Here is a 25,604-nt window from a genome sequence, read left to right as displayed (position 1 = left end):
ATAATATGCATTTTCCATGTATTATAAAAAATTTTATATCCAAAACCTTTTTTACACCAAAATAAATTTATATGTTCATCCCTGTTTTTCCACAAACTTTTTGGAGTACCCTAGTGGTTGGCCCTTGTCACTTGAGGGTGAGAAAGCCAAGTGTTGGTGAGGTCTAGTGATTTGTACAAGGGTCCCCACCTAATACATCATAGAGGTAAGCTTTCAACATACATCTTCTGAGTGCCCAGCCCAAGGCTCTTTCCTTCCTGGCGATTATCCAGTCAAGGAAGCCCTGTAGATTTTATTGAGAAGGAGAAGATGGTGAGAAGTAGGGTGAATTTTTTTCCCCCCAACGTGGTATGTTAATCCAGCAATTATGTGAGAATTTTACTCTCTTCTAAAATTCCAAAGTGATATAACACATATCTTCCAGGATTTAAATCAATAAGGGGATTTATCCTAGCTGGTTCATTCGCTATTTAGTGAATCCCTGTTTCACATAAGAATATATTCCACTCAATTCCAGGGAGACACAAAATGCATAAGAGCCTTCTGGGCCCGCAGGGAGCATGCAGTGCTAGAGGGAAGGCAAGAACGTGCGCATGGGTGTAGTGTAATAGCGAAGAGGGCAAGAGCTAAGGCAGAGGTCCACTTGAAACATGCTATTGCTGGGAGGAGGGCAGTTACTGCCGGCTCATAGGGTCAAGGGCAGGGCTTCTGGAAGAGGGCCATTGGGAGCAGTAGGTAAGGTAAATAAGGTTAATACTTGTAGAGAAGAATAGTTAAACCCAAGGAAATGATTGGGTCTGAGACCTAGAGGATGTGTGCTTACAGTTAGGGAGCAATACATTGTCCCATTTGCCTGGAGCACACATCTTACTCCTGTTAGTCTCATTGTTCTGGAACCATATAAAGTGTACAATGACAAAGTTTTAAAGAAAGAATTGAGGAGGACAAACGTCACCTTTGGGAATGCTGTTTTAACTAGAGATTTATTTTTGTCTTTTTGTAATTGTGTTTCTCTTTCAGGCGATTGCTTGGAATCATTACCAAAAAGGATGTGTTAAAGCATATAGCACAGATGGCAAACCAAGATCCCGATTCTATTCTCTTCAACTAGAATCGTAGGGTTCTTCTGGATCCAAAACAGGAAGGACATTGCAGACCATGGATATATTTTATTAACTGGGTGCCCAAAACACATTTCTCATATTTGGATGGTGAGGTCATATTAGTGCATTGTCTCTTGCCTACAAGTTAACCAGTTGCACTACATAATCTCTGGAAATTAATCTCTTTAGGAGAGAATACAGTTAGGCTTACATGATAATGAATTTGGAAGATTTCGTGAAAGAGTAATTAAGATCGCTATGGTTTAGTTCTATTTGTTTTTAAGATTTGTTTTTAATTTGAGAAATAATCATTAGCCAATATGCAATCACTGAAAACTATGCAAGAAAAATTCCCAAACCATCTTGACCTATAGCCTGCAGGAATCTTACGAAAAAGTCACTTTGGGAGGATCTAATTGTCATTGGTGGAACATGAAGTGTAAACTTAAGGGGCTTTGCTTTTCAAACCATGGAAAAGAAAGCCAGAAGGAAAATAGCAATGGTATTTTCTAGACTGTGAAGATTCAGTTCAAATGTTATCCTTGTTCCTGTTACAATACTTAGCATTATTAGTTTGTTATATGTATGTGTATGTTAATTTTAATTTCTGATTATAAGACAATGCTGCTTTGGTTAATCTCCTCTAAGCCAATTTAGAGAGGTTGACTTTTATAGCTTGCTTGTTCCTGGTACTCTTTTGAAGTGCACAAAGATAAGTTACAGAGCTTTCTCCTTGTCTGCGAAAAGGGTAGTTTTCCAGATGGTATTTGTTAGCTAGTAGGCAAGGACTTTGCCATGAATGTTAGTAGCAAGAAAATGATATCTTCCAGCTTCCTTGAAACGAATGATTAGTCAGGTTCTCAGCAGAGTCCATGACTGGGAATTTCACATTTCTGTGAGGTCCTAACAAATCCTCTTACCCAGAGCCTCCTCCGTGAATGATGGTGCTTTAGGCTTCTGGACTATGGAAGACCAGTAAAGGGAACCACGTTGAGATTGCATACTGGTAACCCAGGGAAGATTCAGAGCTGCATCTGCATCCTCACGCATTCCTTTGTACAAGACCGCCAGGGCTAAAACAAGTGGGCACCCATGGCTCCTCCCAGTGTCATCCCTGTGAGTGTGAATTAGCCTTGAGATATTTCCAGCTGTATTCAAGGGGTTGGGGCAGGATAGGCAGCTGTGACTCCCTGGAGGGTCCTTCGAATTCTAAATAAAATTCAGGATCATCTTCAGACCTAGGGCTGTGCACAAGGCCTGGTGACACCAAAGGTGCTTGTATCCAATTGAAAAGGTGCCAGTCTCAATTTCTTACCACATTTATTATGGGAAAACACAAAGCCATCATGCCACAGGGACACCTGGTGGTCTTAAAGAGCCACCCCCCACCCCGCCACCATTCCAACCACTATTGAATTTTCTGTAGTTTTTACCCATGTCCTCCAAGGACACCCCTTCCATTCTGTTCCCCTTCCTACTCCTCAGTACTGAATCTCTCTTTGGGATTGAGCATTGTGACTGGTTAATCATTCCATATATATATATATATATATATATATATGTCATTCCATATATATATATATATATGTATATATATATATATATATATATATATATATATATATATATAATAACTCCCAAGGCTAGTTACATTGTAAACCAAGGCTCAGCAATCTTATAGCACATGGCCCAGAGGTGACATACAGCCTTTTCTTTGCCATGTGACCCAGTTGCTGCTGCCAGACCTCCATTTCCCTACCAGATGCCCATGACAGTGAGACACCACTGCCAGGGGTGAGAGTTCAGCCTTGCTCAGAGCACAGCTCTGTTGCCAGCACTTGCTGCCAGCCTCCCAGCCTGGCATCAGCAGTCCGTTGGCGTGACCCTCCCCTGCAAACACCTTAGCATACCTCATTCCAGAAGTTGCTCATCCCTGATTGGAGTACTTTTCACCCTTAGCTCTTATCTTTCTAAAAATCTTGTATTGCCCAGCAGAACTGGGTAGCGAAGGTTTATTTTCATGTTTATCTGCAAAATATTATCAGTCACCAGAGTTTCTCCTCCTCCGTATATCACGGTAGCATTTTTAATGAAAAAGAGAAAAACTCCCCAGGGTACGTGATATCCTAGTCATGGCTCGGTCACTTCACATCTTTTGTCTCTTCCATGCCACTGACTCCTTCATATGAGATGAGACGCTATGCTTGGCTACCCTGTGTATTGTGTAGAAATCAAAGTTCTTATCTGTATATTTCTGGTTCAATGCCTATCTTATTAGCCATCCTTTCCCACTGAAGTTTGCTAAGTAGGAAATGTTACTGTTTCTGGTATTTGATGGCAGTGGAAGGTTGGGTTGTATTGAATAGTGCAGCAGTCCCAATGGAGGGTGTCTTGTTTGCTTTCGTGTTTCTTCTAGCTCTGTTCTTGATTTTAGACAGCTGAGCCAGTGTTAAGGTGCTACTTCAGAGAATAAAATCAAGAAATCACATAACACTGTGCCAAGGTCAACTTTCCAGATGCTAAGCACCGGTTGGCCCTCCAGAGAAAGACAAATAGCCCTTTGATACCTCACTCCTGATAAATCTCGTTCATTCACCTCAGTTTCTCAGGAATCCTTGTAGCTCATGCTCTAGAAGTAGCTGTAGTGTGTGGTGTCCGCTGTACGTCCAATCCTATGATTTGGCTCAAAGGTTGGCTGGCTGTGGCTCGAGCTCTCTGCTAGACTGCAAGGTCAGCACCTGGAATTCTGCTGAGTTAAAGGAAAATGTTCTTTCTGCCATTGCCAGTTGGACCTACTTAACCTACAAAGCCAATATAGGGAGGTCTGTTGGTAGCCTCAAAAGGCCACATAGCTCAGTGGCAGGAGACTAGATAACTTGTGATTTAAAACTGAATGAGTATTGGTATTAAAAAAAAAAAAAGAAAATGACCCAGCATATGGAAGGGTTTACAAAAGAGTGTCAATAAATGCTTCAAACAGAGTTAGGATTTCCCAAGGGAAGATAAGCTGGTAGGAGTGAGAGTATGTAGATCTGTAAAAGTCTAACTTTTTTTTGGTGGCTTTACACCTTCGATTGAAAGAATGTAAAGAAGCTAAAACGGGGATGCATACTTTATTATACTGGAGGGAAGAAGCAGGTGACAACAGAAAACAATGGCTACTTTAAATGACTTCATTTCTTTTGAGTAAGAAACCTGTAGTGAAGCTTTTCTTTCTGGCCGGAGCATTCCTGGCTCAGCCTAGCTGTGGTGTAGAGGTGATGTGAGCCACAAAACAGATATTCTCTGGTGCATAATCTGACCTTGACGAGGCTTTGAATTTGCCAGCTGGCAGAGCAAGCGATTCATTTGCTGATTAAACTGCAAAGCAATTCAATTGTCTTGGCACCAAAGGCTGAATTGAAACCCTTTACCGGAAGAGCAGAGCACAGTATAGGTTCCTCTAGCAGGTCTTTAATTCTGTTTGAACAGGAGAGTGATCAAGTAACAAGGACTCAGTGTGGTCTAAGGCTACAAAGTGTTTCACAATCGTGTGCATGTGTTCAAGTGTGCGGTGAGCAAATCTGTATTTAAACATGCAGTGTACAGTAGAGTCCACTCTGCAAAGTAACCATGGCTGTATATCGGAAGCAGTGTTGTCACCTGCTACAGTTATGTTAGGTGATAAGTAGGAAGCTATACTTGTTCCCCTACACTATCTGGTGATTTTGTTCTGAAATAAGTCAAGAGCAGTGCAATTCTTGAAGCGGAGTTTTTAATGGTGATAGTGAAGGTAAGATTGAGATTTTGAAATGGCCAGTGTGCTTTATATTGCCAGAGTGCTTACTGAGGAATGACCACGTTGTCCTGTGAGAAACTTGTTCACCTACAGTGGGTCAGAGTGAGATGCAGGCCATCTACCTATTCCAGGAATGCAGGAGAACATATTTTCCCATGGTGCATGGGTATTGAACATCTGAAAGCACTGAGAAAAATTAGGAATTTAGAAAGTAAATGGAAGAGAATATTGGAACTTTTTTTTTTAAAGGAGAGATGTCTAAATATGTGGTCTGAGCGTCAGTGTTCTGAAACTTTTATTTTTTAAAAAAGCATCTCTACAATTGCCTCGATTCCCTTTGAGAAGGGACTAGAAAACCCCGTTAAGGGAATTCATGAATAGTGTGAGATGGTGAGAGGAAAACCAGTTCATGCCCCACCCCATGCATCTTGGCATTCAGAAATTGCTTGATCATGTGCCTCAAGGGGAAAAAAGTCAAATCCCCCCCCCCCCCGCCTCAAAGGCCAGGCTTCATAAGCAAACTAGAAGCCCCAAGCAATGTTCTACTCAAGGGCAATCTAGTTTTATGGAGAGGGATAAACCAAAACATCTGCTCATGAAGGAATATGGTTTCTGTTGTCATTGCCTAAATAAATGATTAGCGTTAGGTAGATTTTCTGGAAATCTATTTTTAGCCTCCCTAGTATGTCCTTATTAGATATCGAATAGAAAAAGTCCGAGTTCCTCAGAGCCGAGCTCAGGGGCTGTGTAAAGTTGAACTTCAGTCAGTGCAATTGGACCTGTGGTGATCGCTGAACTTGGCTCTGCTTCAATTTTAGTTGTTTGCTCCAAGGAGAGAAATTCTGGAAATAATGAGGGTTAGCAACTTTGAGTTACTCCCCGACATTTGCTGGCCACATTCTCATTTCTAAACCTCTGGATCTGGGCAGAGTTTTAAAGGGATGTCAGCGACATAAGTGGTTTTTCTATAGCGTGGTCTGATTTTGCCAAATCACTCAAGAAAGAATGTGCTGTGTAGAGTTTGCGTTTGTTGGATGGGACCTCCCCGGTCAGCCAGCCTGATCCTGCGGTCATAGATTCCTACCTCTAAGTTCCTGCCAAAGGGGTCTTCAGCCTCTGTGTGCACACCCACTGAATGAATGAATGAATGCCTTGCCTCAGTTTTGCCTTCTGAGGAGAAACAGCATGTGATGCTATGAAAACAAGGATTTTTAAAAAAATCATCTCTGTCCTTGTCTCTCCCTCCCCCTCTACCTCACTTCCTTTTGCTCCCCTCTCAGCGTCCTGGATTCAAGTCCCTCTCAGCTTTTAGAAGTGTTTTGTTTTGAAGGTGGACTTTGGGGGAAGGGGAGGATCATTCTGAGAAGAGAGAAAGGAAGCTCCTTCTCAGCGGATGGGAACAACGGGGCGTTGCCCCACTGTCTGAACTAAAGCCAGCAACACGTGTGCAGGAGTGTCGAGGGCTCTAGCCACCCCAAGGCAGGCATGCGAAGTTAGTGACTGCTAGTCCAGATCGGTTTGGGATTCAGGGGCAGTCTGTGGTTTGGTGAGGGACATGCAGTCTGGCAGAGTGGGGGAGAGCCATGATTTGATAGGGTGGGAATGCTCAGCCTCACCCTTACGCTGAGGTTCCCTCAGAATATGTAATCCTTCCAGAGTGTTCCTTCTGCCTGTCCATTTCACTTTGTCCCCTCTCCTCCCTCGTTGTCCTGCCTTTTTAAGTACTCAGCTTTTTATATATAAGTATTTACTTTTGTATTATATATTTGGTCCTTTGGGACTTTGTAATGCTTAAGAACTTATTCCACTCAAGATAAAAATGATGTGTTGAATATTTTGTTCTCTTCAACTGTCTTTTAAAGCTATGCTGCTAACCAGGTACAGGCCAGAAAGGAGATGGGCCCGAACAGCACCTTGGTCACGTCATCTAAGGGTGACAATGATGTTGTGATGGTGACTCTTTCTTCGTTTGACCAAGGCCAGCCTCCTGCTCTTACCTCTGCCCATTCATTTCTGGCTACGGGACAGATACCAGCCACTGGGTGAACCATTGAGACCAGGAGAATTAGAGGGGCCAGGCTCCAGCCCGTGTGCCACTATTTGGATATCTCTATAATAAGCTCCGTTGTAGGGCTGGCTCCAAATGCAGTAGCCAAAGAAAACTTGTCTGACCTTGACCTATGAATTCCTGGGAGTTGGTCGAAATTTAGCTGAAGCTCAGTGTATAGACATCAGCAGTAGCTAGGCATCCAGACACTAGCTTCAACCAAAACTAGCAGCGCCTGAGTTGCCACCGGAAGCTGGGTGCTGAGCTCTTCACAGCGGTTATTTATCTGAGTGTTGCCAACCCTTTAGCCATGCTTTCTTAGCTTTATTCTCCCCAGTTCACAGGCACAGCCTGAACCAAAGCCGTGGCTCACTGCTCACTTCGTTCTGCTCCCTGGTCATGCATAGCAGCACAGTCTAAAAAGGAAGACATGGACTGGGGAGTTGGGAGACCTGGTTTCTATTCCCTATGCTTCTACTAACTAGCCTCGAGATCTTAACCGCTCTGTGCCTCAGTGTTCCCATCTGCAAAATGGGGATAGTGTTAATTGCCCTACCTACCTCACAGGGTTGTTGTGAGGATAAACTGAGACAATGAATGGAAAGTACTTTGAGAAGTGCTATGCAAATTGTTCGAAATGGAAACAATCATGCTCAAGGCAATGGAATGGATATTGGCAGAAAGGTCAATGGGATCGTCCAGCCCTTTCTCTGTGTGGCTTAAACCCAGGTCGCCATTGCTTTATACATTTTCACTTAGCACAGATTTGTAATTATGCATGTATTAAAGCACAGCCTTATCCAGCCTGGTGTCTTGTGTGTTTTTGAGGGCCCTGAACCCTGTAACTTACTCATTTCTGATCAAACATGGAGGCAGGGAGAGGGCAACGGAAAAGGTTAACTGCAACCCCCTACTGGCAGATTCACTTCTTAAAAAGACGAAGGCCTTAGTTATTGTTCCATTTACAGATTCAGTAATACTTGTTGCCATAAGGAGACACACGAGAGACAGCCTGCATGTTCTGAGACATTCCAGATTCCCGGATGCCTCATTCATCATGGCTGCTTAAATGTTCCTGTCTCATCCATTGTTGGTGAACTTTACTGATGACATGAGAAATAGCTGGGGGCTGTATTTTTGCTCTCCTTTGGAGCTTTTAATGATGTAAGGTCATGGGCTTTTACAGGGCTTTTGCCTGCAGTCACTTCATGCAAGGAGTAGGGTAGGTGATTAAAATGTTCCTTCTGTGAATTCTGGGTTTCATAGTACCCTCGTTATGGGGCACTGGGACCACAGTGTCTTCTGTGAGAAACCCTCTGAAGTGACTGCGGAGATTAAAGTGGGGCGGGGCCTGGGGAGATGGCTGAATATATAAACATTTCCTTTTCACACCTCGCTGGAGTGCGGAAAACTATACTTTGAAGTAGGCTTTTCTATTGGTTTGTTTTTTGCCCAATTTCCCTGTATCTGACTGTCCCTCCACCCTCCTTCCTCCTCTCTTAGGCAGTGGGCTGTAGGTCCAAGTTTTCATTTAAGAATACCTTCTTACTAGGGGAATTTGACCTACTTTGTATCATTTAAGGAAGCACACCTCTGTATAAAGGTAATCCCCTCATAAGCCTGAAGTCCCATGAAAAATTTCATTTCTTAGTATTTATCATTTTATCGGGTCTCTTCCACACTGCTGCCATCCCTACCTGTAATCTAAGTATCTCTTTAGAAAAAAAAATACCTCTGTTACCAGCTATCAATAACTCTGAATCACAGCGTCTGCCATGTCTAGTTGCTGTAGAGCTCAGATAAATGTTGTTTGATGGCCTGTGACGTAAGTACCGATCCATCATCCCGTACAGAAGCTGCCCAGAGAAAAACCTGTCAATGACCACCAGATGTCAGTGCAATCATTAAAATACTGGTGTGGCTAAGGTTTGGCTAGAGGGGAATGTGTCTGAGGGGTAGACAGGGCAAGAAGCATTAATTCACACCTATAATAACCAGGTGCTAGGAGTGCAACCTTCAATAACCTGGTATTGCTGAGTTATCAGACATTCCCTTTTTAATGTATATAACCAATTGCGGGCTTTTCTTGTTAAAAATCCTGCAGGCTCAAGATGGTCCCTACCTGCAATGAACCAGGTGAAAACAATGGGGAAAGAAGGGCTCCAGTCCCTCCCTCGGTAATTAATTAGTATCCAGGAAAATGCGTGTAACTGGTTCTATGGCAGGCAAACCAAGAAACGTGGTGTCTGCTCAGGGCTCTCCTGCTCCTACACTGCAGACCCCAGTTCCAGGTCTCCAGAGCTCCTTCCCGGTGGCCTTGCCCTTGTCTTGAACTTCAAGACCTCTCCCCCAGACTTAGTTTCCTCCTACTAAACACTCAACTGCTCCTAGGATGTGGGATAAGAGCAATGTGCAAACAACCGCAAGTAAGCTCTTCCTTTCCAAAACAACAGTAGGCTTCTGAGCAGAGAGCGACATTCAGGGTAAGAGAAAAGCATTTTGGGGTTCCTTTAGGCCTTAAGCTGCTGGGTTGAGGAGGCCTCCCTACCTACATATTACCCACTGCTGGTGTTTCTAGATAGACTGTTTTAGGATCTTGATTCAGGAGGCTGCAGATAGAATAGAAGATAGATGAAATGGAACATCATAGGATTTGGAGCTGTGGGACCTGGACTTAACATGACCACAGAGGGATTTCTACACTTCTTGCATCAAACAACACTGAGGACCTGTGAGGTTGGCTACTGTACTAGGCGCTGGGAATACAATGAAAGGATAAAACAGACACATCCCATGCATCCCCTGGATGATAACCCAAGACACGGTCAATACTGAATGGTTATAAGCCAGCAGTGCTTTCTGTGGATAAACTACCTTTTCTCCCCCTCCAATTCCAGTGTCTCTCAGCTTAGCAGCCTCTCCTGGGTGTTAACAGAATCTTGAGATCTCTTCTGCCACCAAAATGCTTCTCTATTATTTCTCCTCCGAGACCCTGAATGCACCAGTAAATCAAGGTGTCCCAGGTCAACTCGAAGCAGTCTGGCAGCTGCAGCGGGGTGCTCTCATTTTGTTCACTCCTGCTCCAACTCCAGCTCAGCCACATCCAAAGTCTTCCAAACCATTCAGAGAACCCTTATCCCAGACATCACTCAGCCTGACAGTCAGTTGTACCCCTTCCACCTTGCCTGTCCTCCGGCATAACTCCTTTGTAGTTCTAGTTACAAAAGGGAACTCCCTTTTCTATGAATGAATAACAGCAGACATAGCAGACATAGCTCTGTGTGTGTGTGTGTAGAGTGCAGGGTTGCCTACATTAACAACAATATAACAGAAATTCTGCATTGTGCAAATACTCTTGAACTTCTCTACAACCCTGTGAGATACACAAAATACAAGCAAATCTGTGATTTGCTCAGTGTCTCGGAAGCAGGAAGTGAAGTGACAGAAACCATAACTATTTTCAACACCAAGTTCATGGCTTGTTCTGCTACTGGTCTTGCAGCTCGGTGCTCCTGTTAATCCTGAACATTTCTATGCTCCTTTATGGAGATAAGGTCACAGGGGTCTGCATGCCTGGGTTAAGCTGGACAGTTGGCCTAGTGTTAAAATTTTATCTTGGATAAGAGACACAGAGAGATTATCAGAAATGATTCTACACTTGATCTTAGCCAAAGGCCCCATAAGTGATATCAGAAATGATTCTAGGAAGGAGATCTTTGAAGAGGTTTCTTTTAAACTGTGGATGTGAAAAAATTGAGAAATGGGAATAGATGGGCTAAGGACATAGTGTCTGGGGCCCTTTATTTCCTAATTTACCTCCCTTGATAATTTTGAAACCTTTTACCAAGTTTGTATTTTATAATTTTTAAAAAAATATCCAGGAAAGAGAAGAGCTTTTTAAAAAAATTATTTATTTACTTATGCATGTATTTAATTAGTTACTTATATTGGGGGGGAGGAAGAGGAAGTGTGTGTTTGTGTGTGTGTGTGTGCACATGAGAAAGAGAGAGAGAGAAAATCTTCCATCTGCTGGTTTACTCCTCAAATGCCCAAGACTGGACCAGGCTGAAACTGGGAGTCAGGAACTCAATCCAGGTGCCCCAGATGGGTGGCAGGAACTCAAGTACTTGAACCATCACTGCTGCCTTCCAGGGTCTGCATTAGCAGGAAACTGGAGTCAGGAGCTGGAGATGGGAATCAAAGTGAGGTACTTTGATGTGGGACATGGGCATCTCAACCACTAGGCTAAATGCATGCCCCAAGAACAATATTTTTATATGTGGTTATAAGGATGTATTCATCCCATCACTTGCAAGCTAAATTTGTTTTTTTCCCCATGAACTAGTGATAAACAATGAAAAGTAAAGCCTCAGATCCAGTAAGTGGTTGTTTCTTATAATGAGAATTCCCATCCCTAGCAGAGGAGCCCTATGACTCATGCAAGCGTAGGAGGCTGTTCTGTCTCATAATGTAACAGAGCAACCAGCATGATCCTTTGCAAACATAAGTCAAATCATCTCACTTGTCTGATTTGAAAGCTTTTAGTGACTTTTCATTACATGCAAAGCAAATCCAAGTCCCTTCCCCGGGCCTCAGAGCCTTCCATGACCTTCATCTGGTATGTCTCACTAACCTCATGGTATGTGTTGAATTGTGTCCTCCAAACATTGCTGTTGAAATCCTAACCCGCAGTACTTCAAAATGGGACGTTACCTAGAGATAGGGTTGTGGCAGATACAACTGAGATAGAATGCAATCACTGGACTAGGGTGGACTGCTAATCCAATATGATTGGTATCCTTCTAAGAAGGAGAAATGTGGACCCAGATGTGCACACAGGGAGCCTGCCATGTGATGCCAAAGGCGAACATTGGGATGGAGCTTCTGCAAGCCCATGAATGCCAAAGATGGCCAGCAAATCAGCAGAAGCTAGGGGAGTGACCAAGAATATGTTCTCCCTTACAGGCCTTGGAAGGAACCAACCCTACTGAGACCTTGATCTTGGACTTGCAGCCTCCAGAACTGTGAGACAACACAGTTCTGTTGTTTCAGCCCTTCTTTTGCTCCTAGCACATCATCATCTTTTTTTGTTTTGTTTTGTTTTCCAATTCTTCTCTCGCACACACCAAGGTTATTCCTACCTCAGGGACTTTGCACTAGCTCTTTCGTTTTTCTTAAATGTACTTCCAGCAGATCTTCACATGACTAACCCCTTCTTGTCACTCAGACACCTGCCTGGACCTCCCAGTCATTCTAAAGTGGCATCGTGTGCTTTTTGCTTCAGAGAAGTCATCGCTAGCTGATATTTTCTTGTTGGTTTATTATAAACATTTCTCCCCAGTTAGCATGTAAGTTCCACAAGTTTCTTTTTTTTAAGATTTATTTATTTATTTGAGTTACATACATACATACACACACACACACACAAAGAGAGAGAGAGAGAGAGAGAGAGAGGTCTTCCATCTGCTATGGTTCACTCTCCAATTGGCCACAAAGGCTGGAGCTGCGCTGATCCGAATCCAGGAGCCAGGAACATCTTCCGGGTCTCCCATGTGGCTGCAGGAGCGCAAGCACTTGGGCCATCTTCTACTGCCTTCCCAGGCCATAGCAGAGAGCTGGATCAGAAGTGGAGCAGCTGAGACTCGAATCGGCGCCCATATGGGATGGCGGCACTGCAGGTGGCGGCTTTACCAGCTATGCCACAGCGCCAGCCCCAAGTTTCTTTTTTGTGAGTGCATCACCAGCTTCTATCTAGAGTTACCTGGCACATTTATAAATATTTATTGAATGAATGAATGGAAAATTTCTTCACTGATAGACTCATTCATGAAAGATTTATTAAGTTTCTACTATTTGACATCCACTGTGAGAGAACTTGAAAGTCAAATAAGACAGGGCCCTTGCCCTTAGGGCTTATTAAAAGGCTGTGGCTACTGCCAGACCCCAGTACTGGCACAGTAGCAACAACATGGGCCTTGGAGTCAGCCTGATCTAAATTCATATCCTAGCTTTGCTGCTTACCATCTGTGTGGTTCTGGGCAAGGCACCTAAACTTTCTGTATCTGTTATCTCTTCTGTTGAATGGAGATAATAATAACACCTCATCCAGAGAGTTGTGCTAAGAAATAATGAGCTAGGTAATACGTGTTAAAGGCTTAGTGGTGCCTGGTACTGAATAGGTGTTCTCAAAAATGGCATTTCCATTTTTACTGCACTTTAGTGAAATAGCAGGAACTCCTCTGCTCCCTGCTGTAAGTATTTGCTTCTCTTTGGGGGGAAATTAGCAGTTCTCTGAGATAGCAACATGAATCATTGAAGGAGGCCCTGGGATGGCCCAAGCAGTGCCCCTGTAAAATAACTCTGAAGGGCCAATCATGTGCAGGAGTCACGTGTTGGAAGGCAGAGAGAGAGAGAGAGAGAGAGAGAGAGAGAGAGAGAAACTCTCCCATCACCTGGTTCCCTCCCCAATGGCTGCAATAACCAGGGCTGGGTCAGGCCAAAGCCAGGAGCCTGGAACTCTATCTGAGTCTTGCATGTGGGTAGCAATGCAATGCTGACGTCACAGGTGGTAGCTTAACTTGCTATGTATGCCCCAACGCCAGCCCCCAGCTGGGACTTCCTGAGCTGGTGCTCATCTGAGATGCCAGTGTCACAGGTGACCTATCCCACCATGCCACAATACAGCCCACGTTTTCTACTTCCATAACAGAATATTTGAGACTGGGTATTTTATAAGGGAAATAAGTATTCTTTTTGCTAATGGCTTTGGAGACTGGGAAGTACAAGGGCCGAATAGCAGCTCTGGCAAGAGGATCCCAACATGACAGAAGGCAGAAGGGCAAGCTAGCACGTGCAGAAGAAACAAAACACAAGAAGCTGCTTCACTTCATAACCTGCTCTTTCAGTAACTAATACAAGCCCACGAGAACCGCATGAATTCCTTTTCAAGACCTCTGAAAGTTTCTACTGCCTCTCAACACTGTTACATAGCAATTGCATTTCTTTTTTTAAAAAGATTTATTTATTTGAAAGTCAGAGTTACACACATACACACACACACACACACACAGAGAGAGAGAGAGAGAGAGAGAGAGAGAGAGAGAGAGAGTTCTTCCATCTGCTGGTTAACTCCCCAGTTGGCCGCAATGGCTGGAGCTGTGCTGATCCGAAGCCAGGAGCCAGGAGCTTCTTCCAGGTCTCACGCAGGTGCAGGGGCCCAAGGACTTGGGCCATCTTCTACTGCTTTCCCAGGCCATAGCAGAGAGCTGGATCAGAAGTGGAGCAGCCGGGACTCGAATTGGCGCCCATACGGCATGGTGGCACTGCAGTCGGTGGCTTTACCCGCTATGCCACCGCACCAGCCCCACAATTCCATTTCAACATGAGTTTCGGAGGGGACGACCCATATTTCAACTATAGTAATGCTCCTAGATGACGTCCTCATTTATTCACTTACTCAGTACCTATTTGAACTGAGCAATTTTTCTGTGTCAGGCACTGTGCTGAATGCTGGGGATATTGCAGCAAACAACACGGATGCATTACTGTCTAGTGGAGGTTTTATTCGCGGGGGGGGGGGTGTTTTATTTTGTTTTCCCTGTATACCTACAGAACATATTTGTTGTACTTAGCAGTCCTTGGCTTTCTCTGTCACGCCACTGCAATGTATTGCCCCAGATGAACAAGTGGCCAGGTAGAGGTATTGGTATTTGTCCTTGGAGTTCTACAGACTTAGGAACCATCTGAAGATTATTTTTAAAGTTCCACGCATTGGTGCACGTGTTTGGCCTCGTGCTTAAGATACCCACTGAGGCTCTCACATTCCATCCTGGAGTGCCTGGATTTGAGTCCCAGATTCCCTCCCAGTTCCAGCTTCCTGCTAATGCATACTCTGGGTTGCAGGCTATGTCCCTGTGATGACCCTTAGATCATTATAATATCAAAATAAAATTACCGTGGCTGGCACTGCCACTCCCATCATGCACCTGATGCCATGACACTTCTGAGAGTTCCAAAAACTTGAGGAGACTCAAGTCCTGCCCCCTAAACTCCACCCTCTTTGAATAGTCAATTAAGCCCCACCCAAGATACCATCCCCTATGCCTCCCGATAGCATAGAAAAGGATGGCCTAAATTTCGTTGAGGAATTTTTTGGGAGTTCATTCTCTCTCTTCAGTTTGCCTGCACTTATTTCTTGAGCAGGTGTTGTTTTTTTTTTTCCTTTGCTTCAAATAAATCGTGCTTTCCTGCTCACTTTTGTCTATGTCTTCTCCTTGGATTTCTTCTTGTGATAGAGATAAGAACCCTAACCGATCCTAGCCAGGGGCCATGTCCACAACACGTCTATGTCTATATGATCTCTTAGAAAACTCCCAGGATTTAATCATGGCAGCTCCATCTTAACAACGAATCCCATCACTTCTCAAGTGCTCCACAATAATTGGATTACATTTCCACCCTTTTAGTACCATTTTTCCTTTTCCATAACAGCTAGTTCATGTGTGTAGCTGAGCAGTAGAATTTGGGTTAGGGGATGAGGGACTGGTCCCAGCATCCTTCTTTATTTTTTTTACAAGGATTTTATTTTTATTTATTTGAGAGGCAGAGTTACTGACAGAGAGAGGGAGAGACAAAGAAGTCTTCCATCTGCTGGTTCATTTCCCAACAGCCAAGGCTGGGCTGATCCGAAGCCAGGAGCTAGAAGCTTCTTTCAGGTCTCTCATGTGGGTGCAGGGGTGCAAGGACTTGGGCCATCTTCCACTGCTTTCCCAGGCCACAGCGTGGAGCTGGATCAGAAGTGGAACAGCCAGGACTTGAACCAGGGCCCATATGGTGTGTCGGCACTGCAGGCAGGGGCTTAGCCTATTACTTTTTTTTTTTTTTTGGACAGGCAGAGTGGATAGTAAGAGAGAGAGACAGAGAGAAAGGTCTTCCTTTTTGCCATTGGTTCACCCTCCAAAGGCCGCTGCGGCTGGCTCATCGCGCTGATCCGAAGCCAGGAACCAGGTGCTTCTCCTGGTCTCCCATGCGGGTGCAGGGCCTAAGCACTTGGGCCATCCTCCACTGCCTTCCCGGGCCATAGCAGAGAGCTGGCCTGAAAGAGGGGCAACCGGGACAGAATCCGGTGCCCCAACCGGGACTAGAACCCGGTGTGCCGGCGCCGCAAGGAGGAGGATTAGCCTGTTAAGCCACGGCGCCGGCCAGCCTATTATTTCTTTAATTTTGTACCATTTCTGCATTAGTCTAAAGTAACAGTGTTTCTGCTTAAATAATTTTATCAAAAAGGGGCCGGCATTGTATGGCATAGTAGGTTAAGCTGCTTTTTGCATACCAGCATCCCATACCTGAGTCACTATTGCAGTCCCAGCTGCTCAGCTGAGGATCCAGCTCCATGCTAATGCACCTGGGAAGGCAATAGAGGATGGCCATGTACTTGGGTCCCTGCACTGGGGCGACCCAGATGGAGTTCCACGTTCCTGACTTCAGCCTTGCCCAGCCCCAGCTGTTGCAGCCATTTGGGGGAGTGAACCAGTGGATGGAAGACCTCTCTCTCTCTCTCTTTCCCTCTCTCTGTCACTCTGCCTTTCAAGTGAATAAATAACTCTTTGAAAAGCAAGCCAAAAACAAGAAACTTTTTCAAAAACATTTGAAGCTTCAGTGTATTTAAACTGGGGTGTTTTTTCCCTGCAGTAGAAACGAACATACATCCACAAATATGCTCAAGACAAGCCCTTGTCTACCTTGTAGAAGCTCCATTGTTTGAGGGGTTCTGCAAATCACACTGTTCACCGTTTGAAAGGGCCCTTTGTGTGCCGTTTGGCACTGTGCTCTTTGGATCTTTCCAAGGTTTTAACAGAAGGTTATACAGTCATGGCTGTGGCTTTTCCTCCGTGCTGTGCTCTCCCGATAGCGCCCGGAAACCATCTCCTAATTTAGCATGCTTTGCCATCCAAAGAGGCTGAAAATCATTAATGACCGGTTCCTTTCAGGTTTAACGGTTATTCAACAAATTCATGTCTTTCCTCCCACATTTTGCTATAAGAATCAAGAAACAAAATCAGCCCACACCCTCGTCATAAACTGTTGTAAACTGAAACACCCATCACTTACATGTTTTACCTTCCACATAACTACAAGCAATGATTTCAATAGGCTTTCTTCCCATCACTTCTCGCTTCCTTCTACTACACAAGGATCTCCCACAGCCTTGTGCCATCGACATGGTCCGTAATTACTAAATGTTACTGTGGCTATTGAGACATATGCAGTGGAACAACTGTACCCATCTTACCAGATCACCATGGGCATTTCATGAGATTATGTGTGAGACTGCCTGGCATAGAATAGGTAGATCTGTCCCTTTCTTTTTGCTGTGACTGAATATTTGTGTTCTCCCAAAATTCACGTCGTGAAGCCTTAACCCTCAATATGACTGTATTTGGACTAAGGAGGGATTCACAGTTAATGGAGGTTGAAAGGCTGGGGCTCTGATCCAATACCTCCCCCGCTCCCTCTCCCCACTCCTCATGTTCTCTGCAAGGACCGGGGAGAAAGAGGCTATGCCATTGCATGCCAGGAAGAAAGCTCCATCTGGGGGCCAGTGTGCTGCCGCTTGTGACACTGGCATCCCATATCAGAGTGCTGGTTCTAGTCCCTGCTGCTCTGCGTCCTGTCCAGCTCCCTGCTAATGCACCTGGGAAGACAATAGATGATGGCCCCTCTGCTTGGCTCCCTGCCACCCAAGTGGGGGACCTGGATGGAGTTCCTGGTTCCTGGCTTTGGCCTGACCCAGTCCTCACCTCACGTGGTGGCCCTTTGGGGGAGAGAACCAGCAGATGGAAGGTCTCTCTGTCCCTCCCTCTCTCTGTCACTCTGTCTTTCTAGTAATAATAGTAAACTTTAAAAATTGACACTGATCAGGGACTTCCAGTCTCCAGAAGTGTGAGAAAATAAGTTTGTGAGATTCTGTTACAGTGGTCCTAGCAGGCTAAGCTCCCTTTTGGAAGTGAAGCCAGAGATCTGAACCCACTGGCTCCCAAGTGCTCAGTACAACAGATGACACTGGGGCCCGTGGAAAGCAACAACCTGCTTTTTAAAACAATAGTGTCCATTTTCTCTGGTTATAAGAGAAGTATAGATTTATTACAGATTAGAAAAATGTCTAGAAAAATCTCTAAAATATTAGACTATTGTAGTGAAGGAAGTCAAATTACTTACAATTCCCTCACTCAGAGATAGCGCCGTCAAGGTTCTGGTGAATTCATTTTTATTAGAGTTCTATGTATGACAATTGACATGCACCCAGACACACACATAGAACTGGAGTGATGTTGATCCATACTGTGTAATATTCTCTTTTCCATCCCCTTTAACATTTATTGAAACAGACTACTTTCCACAGATGTCTTTTCCTGCAGAACGATTTCTCTGCTGGGCTTTTGACTTCCCTATCTGCAGCCAGAGCTGGGCCAGCTCCAGCCTGTTTCAGACGGTTGGCTGCCAGCCCAAACAAAGGAGCTTTGCCCCTGTAGACTTGCCTCAGGCCCTGCGACTGCTCTGTAACTGTGTTTACACCTGCATCCTCCCTGGGGAAGCTCGGAGGAAATGTTGGCTCTGGGGAACAAGAGGAGGAAACAAACTTGGGACTCCTTTAAGTCATGGAATCCAAGTCTCCTGTACTAACGCCCAAAAACAGAACCTAAACCACGGGCTGGGATTTGTGTTCAGGGAGCAAGGGAATGCAAATGGATCCGGGGTTGATGAGAAACACGCAAGGTTAATAAAGATCCAATGGTAAATGTCAAAAGGGAGGCACTGAGTTACACCCGGACTGTGATTGCAAATTTAGCAAAAACGTGCAGAAGTTAAACAAAGGTGGAACTGTAGTGCTGTAAACTTCTTAATGGTTACATTAACATTCCACTATGTTTTCCATTTTTCTAAATATGAGTAGATTTCAAAACATTCATGGAAGAGTTGGGCATTTGGATGCCTGCATCTCATATTAGAGTGCCTGGGTTAGTCTGAGCTGTGCTCTTGATTCCAGCAACCTGCTAATATGCACCCTGGGAGGCAGCAGGTGATGGCTCAAGTATTTGGGCCTCTGCTACCTATGTGGGAGACCTGGCTTTGGCCTGCCCCAGCACTGGCTGTGGCAGGTATTTGGGGAGTATAGTAGCACATGGGAAGCTTCTCTCTCTCTCTCTCTCTCTCTCTCTCTCTCTCTTTCAGACAAATGAAAAAAATTTAAATGCAAGTATTATATGTTACATCAAAATTTAAAAGTAACTCTTTAAAAAGTATGCTTTTATATTTAGAATGACAGAAACTATATTAAATGAAATAGAACAACTCAAACAAGTAATGCAATTGGAGCCTGAAGTGGTAGAAGTGTATTTTGAACCTGGTTTTGAGTCTGACATTCGTGCAGGGGGCTGAGAGCGGGGGCCCTTTAAAACACTAATGGCATGGGAGTGGCAGATGGACAAAAAGCATGAGGCAATTCACAGAGGCAACACAAATGGGCCATGGACCATGAAAAGCCATTCAATTTCACTGATACTTTCAAAAACAGATGTTTGTGGTTGGCATTGTGGTACAGGTAAAGCTGCCACCTGCAATGCTGGCTTCCCATATGGATGCTGGTTCATGTCCCTGCTGTTCTGCTTCTGATCCAGCTCTTGACTAATGTGCCTGGGGAAGCAGTGGAAGATGGCCCAAGTGCCTGGGCCCCTACCATCCATATGGGAGACCTGAATGAAGGTCCTTCCTGGCCCCTGGCTTCAACCTGCTCAGTGCTGGCCATTGCAGCCATCTGGGGAGTGAACCAGTGGATGGAAGACCTCTGTGTGTTTCTCCACTCTCTGTAACTCTTTCAAAATAATTAAATAAAAAACCAGAAGTTAACATTGAGCAAAGATTGCTTTCTGGAGTTAAGAAGAGTACAGTGAGAGAGATATGCCCAGATACCATAGGTTGGAATGTAGATTTAAATGGCCTCCATAAGGGCCAGTAGGACATGGTCTGCGCATATACCTTTTGTCCCAAGTATTCCTTTTTTGGGAGGTGTTCCTAAAGAGACAAACAACTGTGTAAAGTTTTATATAAAAGGATATTCATCAGAGCATTGTCTTTAACATGCAGACACAGACATAACCTAAATACACATCAACACAGGAGTGATTAATGAAGTGTGGCCCAACCATATAATAGCCTTGTGCTCTATAAATAATAAGGTAGGTTGACATGGGCTGGTGTAGAAAGATAGCCATTAAATATAATTAGGTGAAAGAAGCAAACTGCAGAATATTAAGTACCGTATAATCCCATCTTGTGGACAATAGAACAAAATATTAAAATCCTGTATCTGTACCTCTATGTGGTGGAGTATTTTAATAGTAGAGTTTAATGCTAGTGTTTCCTCAGGGAGAGAAATGAATTGTTCTGACGAAAATATCTTTTAAAAACAGATTTATTTATTTATTTGAAAGGCATAGATAGAGAAAGAAGGAGAGAAAGAGAGAGAGAGAGAGAACTTCCATCCACTGGTTCACTCCCAAATGGCTACAACAGCTGGGGCTAGGCCAGGCCAAAGCCAAGAACCAGAAGCTTCTTCTGGGTCTCCCACATGGGTGCAGGGACCCAAGTACTTGGGTTATCTTCCGCTGCTTTCCTTGTGCATTCACAGAGAGCTGTATCAGAAGTGGAGCAGCCAGGACTTGAACTGACACCCGTATGGGATGCTGGCAGTGCAGGCAGAGGTTTCGCCTTCTATGCCACAGTGCCAGCCCCTAAGGAAAATATCTTGATAAGCCTCTTACAAGGTATACATTGAGGTGCTGGGGATTTGGTCAAGATGGTAGGAAGACAGGGATATTTTTTCTATTGGGGAAGTGGGCACACGATTTTAAGGGCAAGGGTATCAAACATTGAGAGTTAAGTTTTCTTAGTATTGCCATGATTTCAATTCCTCTGCACTGATCCAAGTTTTCAGTAAAGTCTGCTATACAAAAATTGAAGGGTGAACCAACGGCAAAAAGGAAGGCCTTTCTCTCTGTCTCTCTCTCTCTCACTGTCCACTCTGCCTGTCAAAAAAAATTAAAAAAAAAAAACAAAAAAATGTCTTTTGCAAATGATTTTGGTTAAGGAAGAGAGACTGAGTGTTCTGTAGAAGTTGCTTCAGAGAAAGGAGGAAGTAAGATAGAAATGAAGTACAGAGTGAATTGCCAACAGCAGGTTCTTCAAGCCAAAAGTGAGCCAGTGACCATGAGAAAATGGACATCTTGGAGACAGCATTGAGCTTCTCGGGTCTGGGGTAGGGAAGATTTGTCAATTGCCATATGTAAGGATGCATACTAAACAAAGGACTGCATTTACCTCTAGGGATTATAATTAAGGACAATGATTAGAACAAAATTGTTTATAACAACCATATGCTATTTTTGTAGTTAATAAAGGCCAAGGGGCCGATGTTGTAGTACAGTGGGTTGTCACAGCCTGTGACACTGGCATCCCATGAGTGCTGGTTTGTGTCCTAGCTGCTCCACTTCCTAACACCTTGCTAGTGCACCTGGGAGAGCAGCAGAAGATGGCCCAGGTACTTGGGCCCCTGCATTCACGTGGGAAAACCAAATGGAGCTCCTGGCTCCTGGCTTTGGCCTGGCCCAGCCCTGACTGTTATGGTCATTTGGGGAGTGAACCAGCAGATGGAAGATCTCTCTCTCTCTCTCTCTCCCTCTCCCTCTCCCTCTCTCCCTCTCTCTATATAACTTTGCCTTTCGAATAAATAAATAAATCTTTAAAAAATTAATAAATGCCAAAGAAGAGAAGCCATCAAACTAAGAACTACACCAAATTTATAAATATCCTTGTATCTGCATCTGTCCTCTCTTCCTTTCCCTCTTGAGCATGAGACAAAGAGAGAGAGAGAGAGAGAGAGAGAGAATTGGTTTTACCCTGAGAGGTCTGGAGGGAGAAGAGAGAAAGAGAGGGAAGGAAAAGGAAGCAAGAGAGCTAAGCATTGAATAGGAATCTATGAGGTGATTGGTTTGGGGGTAAGAAGAAGAGTGACAGAGAAGCTGAAGTTAGATAGTGCTGACCTGGAGGAGATAGGCAGCAAAGTTAGGTAGGACTAGTTTGAGCCAGAATATTTTTCTTTCAATTTCTGCCTCTAGCCCTACACCGTAATTCCACCCCATGCTTGTCAATCCAGTATACCTGCTTTCCCACGATGCACCTGTGTTTCATCCGGGAACAAGAAGGAGGAGGTGAGGCCGGTGCTGTGACGAGGTAAGTAAAGACCCAGCCTGCAGCATCGGCATCCTATATGGGCACCAGTTCAAGTCCCAGCAGCTCCACTTCTGATCCAGCTCTCTGCTGTGGCCTGGGAAAGCAGTGGAAGATGGCCCAAGTCCCTGGGCCCCTGCACCCATGTGGGAGACCTGGAAGAAGTTCTTGGTTTGTGGCTTCAGCCTAGCTCAGCCCTGAACATTATGGTCATCTGGGGAGTGAACCAGCAGGTGGAAGACCTTTCTCTCTGTAACTCAACCTCCCAAATAAATGAATAAAATCTTAAAAAAGAAAGGAAAGAAGTTTATTTCTCTCATGGTTTGGAGGTTGAGAAGTCCAAGAACGTGGATCTGGCCATTGCTTGGCGTCTGATGTTGTGCTGCCTCAACTCAAGGTGGAAAGTGGAATCACAGGCTGCCAAGGGCAGCACCACTTTACAGCAACCAGCTCTCCCAGTATGAACCCACTCCGGGGAGAAAGAGAGCAGTCCTTCTTAATAACTGACTTACCTCTTTTTTTAATAAAGATTTATTTATTTACTTGAAAGTCAGAGTTACACAGAGAGAGGAGAGGCAGAGAGAGAGAGAGAGAGAGAGAGAGAGAGAGAGAGAGAGAGATCGGTCTTCCATCCGCTATGATTCACTCTCCAATTGGCCGCAACGGCTGGAGGTGCACCGATCCAAAGCCAGGAGCCAGGAACTTCCTCTGGGTCTCCCACAGGGGTAAGGACTTAAGGACTTGAGACATCTTCTACTGCTTTCTCAGGCCACAACAGAGAGCTGCATTGGAAGTGGAGTAGCCGAGACTCAAACCAGCACCCATATGGGATGCAGACGCTTCAGGCCAGGGCGTTAACCCATTGTGCCACAGCGCCAGCCCCTGACTTACCTTTTAAAGGCCCCATTACCTCTTACTGCTGTTTTACTGGGGACCAAATTTCTTTTTTTTAAATTTATTTGAAAGAGTTACAGAGAGGAGGGGAGAGAGAGAGAGAGAGAGAGAGAGAGAGAGAGAGAGAGGTCTTTCATCTGCTGGCTCACTCCCCAAATGGCTGCAATGGTGGGAGCTGCGTTAATCCAGATCCAAGAGCCAGGGGTTTCTTCTGGGTCTCCCATATGTGTGCAAAGGCCCAAGCACTTGGGCCATCTTCTGCTGCTTTCCCAAGCACATTAGCAGGGAGCTGGATTGGAAATGGAACAGCTGGGATTCAAACCGCTCCCCATATGGGATGCCAATGCTGTAGGCTGGGGCTTTAACCGACCACCCCACAATGTCTGGGCTCCACATTTCAATTTGAGTTTCCGAGAGAACAAGCCACAGCACTCCCCTCTCCCAAATACATACTCAGTACACCGACAGATTATACTACTCTTGGTGATAGCTTCCATTAGCAGCAGACGGGACATGTAAACCAGAATACCCACATATTACTATGCAGTTGTGAATACCCCTTTCTAGTTATTACAATATCTGTGGCCTTGCCCGGGACCCATCCCCAACCCAGAATCAAGCTATTTGGGAAGTAAATTTAAAAGGTTGCATGATGATACCCTAAAGGCTTCCATGGCCTTGGCAACTCATGGCTAGAGCCTAGGGAGATTACTGACGCCATAAACAAGAGTGTTAAATTGTTAAATCAACATCAGGAGTCACTGTGTACTTATGTCCCATGTGGGATCTGTCCTTAATAGGTTGTCCAAGGTGAAGTAATGATATAGCTAGTACTGAAACAGTATTCTTCACTTTGTGTTTCTGTGTGGGTGCAAACTGATGAAATCTTTACTTAGTATATACTGAAGCAATCTTCTGTATATAAAGATAATTGAAAATGAAAAAAAAAAAACCTTGGTGTTAAATTGGAAATTACATAGAAAAGTAATCAATCTTTTTTAAAAAATATCATGCAGGATCTCTGTCATTAATGTGCTGTACACTGTTATTTAATGCTATAACTAGTACTCCAATAGTATTTTTTCACTTTGTGTTGCTATGTGAGGGCAAACTGTTGAAATCTTTATATATACTAAACTGATTTTCTGTATATATAAAGAGAATTGAAAATGAATCTTGATGTGAATGGAAGGGGAGAGCGAGTGGGAAAGGGGAGGGTTGCGGGTTGGGGGGAAGTTGTGGTGGGGGAAGCCTTTGTAATCCATAGGCTGTACTTTGGAAATTTATATTCATTAAATAAAAAAATTAAAAAAAATAAAAGGTTGCATGATGAGTGTGGTGTGAAAACAAGAGGAAACGAGCCATTTGCAGAGGTCTTGTCACCAAGCTCTGGAGAAACCAGGACACTGCTTGCAACTTGTGTCCCCTATTCCCACCTGCTCTTTTCCCTGGAACAGCGCTGGACAACTCCCCAGTCTAATTCCACCTTTTGGCACTCTCAGGGTTTTTTTTTATAATTCATTTTTTATTTTATTTTTTATTTATTTTGACAGGTAGAGTTATAGACAGTGAGAGAGACAGAGAGAAAGGTCTTCCTTCCGCTGGTTCACCCCCGAAATGGCCACTACGGATAGTGCTGTGCTGATCCAAAGCCAGGAGCCAGGTGCTTCCTCCTGGTCTCCCATGTGGGCGGCAGGGGCCCAAGCACTCGAGCCATCCTCCACTGCCCTCCCGGGCCACAGCAGAGAGCTGGAATGGGAGAGGAGCAGCCGGGACTAGAACCCGGCGCCCATATGGGATGCCGGTGCAGGCAGAGGATTAACCAAGTGAACCACGGCCCTGGCCCCGGCACCCTCAGGTTTTAAAATGATTTATTTTTATTTACTTGAAAGGCAGAGTGGCAGAGAGAGAAAGAGAGAGGGGGGGAGAGAGGGAGAGAGGGAGAGAGGGAGAGAGGGAGAGAGGGAGAGAGGGAGAGAGGGAGAGAGAGAGAGAGAGAGAGAGAGAGAGAGAGAGAGAGAGAGATCTCATCCACTGGTTCATTTCCCAAATGGCTGCAATCGCCAGAACTGGGCCAGGCCAAAGCCAGGAATTTGAATATCCATCCAGGTCTCCCACATGGGTGCCAGGTGCATTAGCAGGGAGCTAGACAGGAACTGAAACAGCTGGGACTTGAACCTGTGCTTTGACACAAGATGCTGGTGTTGCAGGAGGCAGCTTAACCCACTGGGCCACAATGCCGGCCCCTTACACCCTCATTTTCATGCAGGCTAGTTATCTCCCTTGGATGTGCTAAAATAATTTGTCATCCTATAATCTAGTTGTCATTCCTGGCGGTCCATTCTGCCCCCACCTGTCTCTGTAACCAACGGCTTCTCTACTTCTTCTCATCTAGGAATGGACTGGATTCCCTTTGCTAAAAATCCACCTGATGATAATAATAGCGAGTGTCTAAAAGTACTTACTCATTGCTGTGTACTGTGCAAAAACACTTCAC

At 44.6% G+C, this 25,604-nt stretch overlaps 1 protein-coding gene across 2 annotated transcripts in view; it reads left to right on the top strand.

Annotated features, from left to right (window-relative positions):
* Positions 1–7,723, top strand: part of CLCN5 (chloride voltage-gated channel 5) — a 178,668-nt gene extending 170,945 nt beyond the window's left edge. Inside the window, exons 15-16 of one of the 2 annotated variants that reach the window (XR_009864951.1) lie at positions 1,021–1,211; positions 6,744–7,723. Coding sequence is in view for 1 of the 2 variants with exons in the window: in XM_062182968.1 (XP_062038952.1) it covers positions 1,021–1,111 (91 nt within the window). In the remaining variant the exon portion in view is untranslated. Of the gene's footprint in view, positions 1–1,020; positions 2,653–6,743 lie in introns of those variants that run through there. The other variant, XM_062182968.1, reaches the window with a different exon arrangement.
* The last annotated feature ends 17,881 nt before the right edge of the window (positions 7,724–25,604 follow it).

Source organism: Lepus europaeus, chromosome X, assembly GCF_033115175.1.
Source record: "Lepus europaeus isolate LE1 chromosome X, mLepTim1.pri, whole genome shotgun sequence".
NCBI classification, from domain to species: domain Eukaryota; kingdom Metazoa; phylum Chordata; class Mammalia; order Lagomorpha; family Leporidae; genus Lepus; species Lepus europaeus.
Note: the sequence above shows the minus strand (reverse complement) of the source record. Positions and strands in the feature narration are given on the sequence as shown.